At 39.3% G+C, this 4,268-nt stretch overlaps 1 protein-coding gene across 1 annotated transcript; it reads right to left on the bottom strand.

Moving 5' to 3' along the window:
• Nucleotides 1–1,748: 1,748 nt before the first annotated feature.
• Nucleotides 1,749–2,533, bottom strand: LOC149554148 (S-locus-specific glycoprotein S6-like). Its single transcript, XM_089790443.1, has 2 exons — nt 2,343–2,533; nt 1,749–2,283 (listed from the first exon to the last, which is right to left on the bottom strand). The coding sequence occupies exons 1-2, from the start codon at nt 2,531–2,533 to the stop codon at nt 1,749–1,751; spliced, it is 726 nt and encodes a 241-aa protein (XP_089646569.1).
• Nucleotides 2,534–4,268: the final 1,735 nt, after the last annotated feature.

A 4,268-nucleotide genomic window follows, 5' to 3' on the forward strand; every position in this document is an offset into this window, starting at 1 on the left:
CATGTTTCACTAATTTCTTGCATTATTCAATTATAATTTGGAAAATGGTATTGTGAAGATTTGGAGGAAGGAGCTCCGTACATGGTCTTACTGGACAAGAAGGGCTTTAAAACTAATCTTATTTAAGCCGATTTAGAAATCCTAAATTTGATTTTGTCTTTTGGACCTTTCTGACAGATTGCTGTTAATGACCGGATTCTATTTTATGATTTCCGACAACACCAGAATGTCACAACATTAAGGAGGCAAGCCCAATAGAAATAAGCCTATTGACTTAAAAATAGTCAATGATTAATCTTTCAGATCTTCAAAAATCTAAACTATACAATAGAATTGGGAAGGTAAAGCATTTTCCATGTTGATACCAAGAGGCAGCGACAATCCATGTGCATAAAACACTGCAAGTCTAATTTTCGTGTCTTTCACAACTATTGAAATCTATTTACATCATATATCGCCACTGCTACTACTGTTTCTTTGGTCTATTGGATTGTCCATAAGCGCATAGTACTGAATTTGTGAAATTTGTGGCTGCAACTTCCCTTCCAGCATTAGCACCACTTGCCTTATGTTCGGCCTCACTCCCTCATACTTTTCAATGCATAACAACCCCGCAATAATTGTTCTTCTCACCTTTTCACTGTCAGTTTCCTCTGCAGTTCCTGCCTCCACAATATTAATTGTGTTGCCGTTGAAAATTTGGGAGGCAGCCCATGAGGGAAAGTAATACTTAGTTGAGTCTTGAATGCTTAAATCCAAATTTCTTCGGCCAGAAATGATTTCCAAACGCATCATACCAAAACTGTACGCATCAACCTTGGGAGTAATGGGAAGACCAGAGATCCACTCTGGAGCCAAGTATCCTCTCGTTCCTCTTGTTGTGGTGAGAACACGGCTGAAATCTCTACCCACAAGCTTTGCCTGTCCAAAATCTGCCAACTTCTAGTTGAAAAATTATTGTCGAGAAGAATATTTTCGGGCTTAACATCGCAGTGAATGATACAATCTCTGCATTCTTCATGGAGATAAAGTAATCCTCTTGCTATGCCTAACGCGATCTCAAATCGAGTCTTCCAGTCGAGTACCTTATGTTTACCTTTAGATTTATTTGAGAAGAGTAAGGAACTAAGAGAGCCATTACACATGAAATCATAAATCAAATACCTTCTCTTGCCTTCTGCATAAAAACCTCGGAGCCTGACTAAGAATGATAAATTAGTTATAGAGAGCTGATTTCTGCTCGGAATTGCTTCTCATCTTGTCTCTGTACACTGTTCATCTTCTTTACCGCCACAAGTGTACAGTCTACCAGACGTCCTTTGTACACCGTGCCAAATCCTCCACTCCCCAGCTTTGTCCTGAAATTCCTAGTTGGAATCTTCAACTCAATGTAGCTAAACATTGTTAGAAGAGAAATCGAGGAATCTGCATGACTCTCCATCGATCGTAGCGTCTGCAGAGGCAGCTACTCGAATAAAAATATTTGCATTGGTTTTTGATGGAAGAGAGGTACGCAAGTTCAAAATATCGCCTGACTAGATTTGGCAGGGCCCTGAAGGCGGACTGAAAGCAAACGCAGTGCAAGAGCAGTTGAGGAGGCAGGCTTTCTGGCAATCTTTCTTCGTCGTTGCAGGGTGTGACGATGCGGATTCAGCAGCAGCCAAACTGTTGCTCGGATCTCGTAATCCGTAGGTGCTTCCATTTTTGGCATGGCAGTTTAAGGGGCTCTGTCGAACACAACCATTCGATCACGACTCTCGCGAATCCCAAGCGCGAGTGTCTTTTGGGGCGAAGCCTTGTACGCAGCTGCAGAACTGAAGATTGTTGGAGTTGCAGATTCCGTAGGCGCAGCAAAGACCATATATGGAACAGGGTTCTGCTGGTCGAGACCAGAACATATTCCATTTACCGTCATCAAGCAGATCATATGCTTGCATTCCTCCAGACTTTGTTAGGACGAAACGTGAGAGCATATTCTTGGTACCATTCAATGTATACTTGACATAACAGCCAGAGTGAGTGCTTTCAACGCCGACATTGTAGAAGTAGACTTGGTTTATCATCCATGGGATTTCACTGAAAGACTTGCCGTCCCAAGTTCCACATTTCTCGGTTTGTTTGGTTCCAAATGGGTCTGCTTGACAAGAGAAAATCCCAGGAGCACGATCTACTGGGCTTTTCCAATAGACGAGCTTTTGCTGCCCACCGAAGCTCATCCCTGGCAACAAGGTGTCGACGGGATAGTCAAAACTCTGCCAAAAAGCTTCAGATTTGTTGGCATCACTGAACATCAGAAAATTACCAGAATCTAGTAAACCAGCCTTTTGGTCACATTGGCAGACCAAAGAGATGCACCCATTGCGTCAAATAGTCCAAGATCACCTCCTCCTGAAAGCTTCAAAACGCCAGGACTTTCTCTCGCAGGAGTCTCCCTGTTGGCCACCCAAACAATCGTATTCTCTGTTATATTGGCATTCCAGATGCCAGTTACTCGTACCATCTGGGCTGAAAAATCCCAATTCAGATTTGCCATTTCTCGAAATTATTGTCTGATTTCTTGTCATCGATTCGCCCAAGAGAGTGTCCACCTTTGACTGCAGAGCCGTGAGTTTTCAGTTGGATACACACTATAAATACACAGATGCAGAACTTTTTATTGGTTTCGTCCATCACTCCCAATATAATTTACTGTCTAGCGCTCAAGTAGAAAGGAAATTATGCTCAGCCGGAAACACCCCAGAAAGAGAAACCTCACTCCCAACTCAAAGTTTCCAATTTCCCAGATGCGAGATGTGAAAATTCATTTTAAAGAGGTTGGAGTGCTTGCATAACGTAGGGTTTAAAATAAAATAAAATAGTTTTTTGGGGATATGACAGCCATTCACAAAATTAAGCTGAGGGTGAAAAGTATAGTGTTCTTCCAAACGCATGGAAATTTATTTGGTAGTGTTGCGTAACAAAGACTTGAGAGAAGCAACTCTGCTCATATGTCAAACGGTTGCCACGATAGAGAGAGGAGAAAGAGTGGCAGAGTCATCCCGGGGAATTAATATGCGAAGACATTTGGCACGGGAAACATATGAAAAGTTGGTCATATGTGCAAAAGTCATTCAAAGGGCCAAAGTCGGTCATATGAGCAATAGGCTTCGAAAGGGCAATGAATTAGAGTCTAGGCGTGTGATTTTAACTATTTCACATTAAGCCTAGCATGTTCCGTGACCTTTTGAGCAATCATAATGCTTATTAGTCCTGCATATGTAGGCGGAGACTATAGCTTTCAGTCTCTTTTTAACTAATAGTTCATGTTTTGAAAACTGTGCAAAGGGAAAAAAATGTTCATTAATCTTATGGTCTAAGTTAATTTTTCTATTAAGTGAAATTTTAGATTTTCAAAAAAAATTCAACTGAAAATTAGAGAAGTTGAGCAAGTGCCATTTTTCAAATTGTTCAATAGACGAGTGGCAATTTTCAAAGGAAACATCGTCCATGTGATGGCATCTCACGGTGTACCCTGTCTTGTGTTGCATGTGCATGTAAATAGAAAAAATCTTTAGAGGTCAGGGGGCCTCGTGTGGTGAGAATTGCAATTATGGACTCAGGAACATTAACTTTTCTTAGGTTAGCTTCACATTCAACATGAGAAATTTGCCACAAGATTTTCCACTGGGATTCATTTTTAGTGCTGATTTTGTTGCTTATCAAGTCAGTTCCCATTTCTAGGATACTTTCTATGGTGTATTGTGCAATGAAAAAATATAATCTTTAAACACTTCCATTATTGGACTATGAAGGTGTTGCAACAGAAGATGGTTGAAAGCCTACAGTTTGAACACCTTTGTTCATATTAAATTTTCACATCAGATACTCTTATATTTTAAATTTAGACTTACTTATTTGATTTAATTTCATTCCTCATTTGTTGTTTGTTGTATGATTGCAGAGAATACTATGGATGGAGGCACTAGAGATGTTGTTGGGAATAAATATAATTTAAATAAAGTGAGGTCCATTTTACTAGTTATCAACACAAATCTATCAAACTTAATTTTATTTTTCAATTAAGTGAGGTGTTAATTTTTTTATGTATTTAAATATATTATTTAAATTGTGTTTCAAGAGAAAAGAAAAAAACTGTGTTAAATTGTTGCAGATTTTTTAGCCTATAATGTGATTTTTTCAGGTATATGACAGTCTAAGCATGGATCTTTTGCAAAACTTATCTAAATTTATTTGAGATCTTTAGTAATTCAATTTTTGTTCCATCCTTT

The sequence above is a fragment of the Cupressus sempervirens genome, chromosome 6 (genome assembly GCF_028749045.1).
Source record: "Cupressus sempervirens isolate cs-2001-9-10 chromosome 6, ASM2874904v1, whole genome shotgun sequence".
NCBI classification, from domain to species: domain Eukaryota; kingdom Viridiplantae; phylum Streptophyta; class Pinopsida; order Cupressales; family Cupressaceae; genus Cupressus; species Cupressus sempervirens.

Bases quoted from the DNA above. Each gene is read 5' to 3' on its own strand.
- LOC149554148 (XM_089790443.1), bottom strand. From the start codon at position 2,533: ATGGCAAATCTGAATTGGGATTTTTCAGCCCAGATGGTACGAGTAACT. The intron at 2,284-2,342 runs GTCTGCCAATGT...TCTGATGTTCAG, and splicing joins GCAATGGGTGCATCTCTTTG to TGATGCCAACAAATCTGAAG.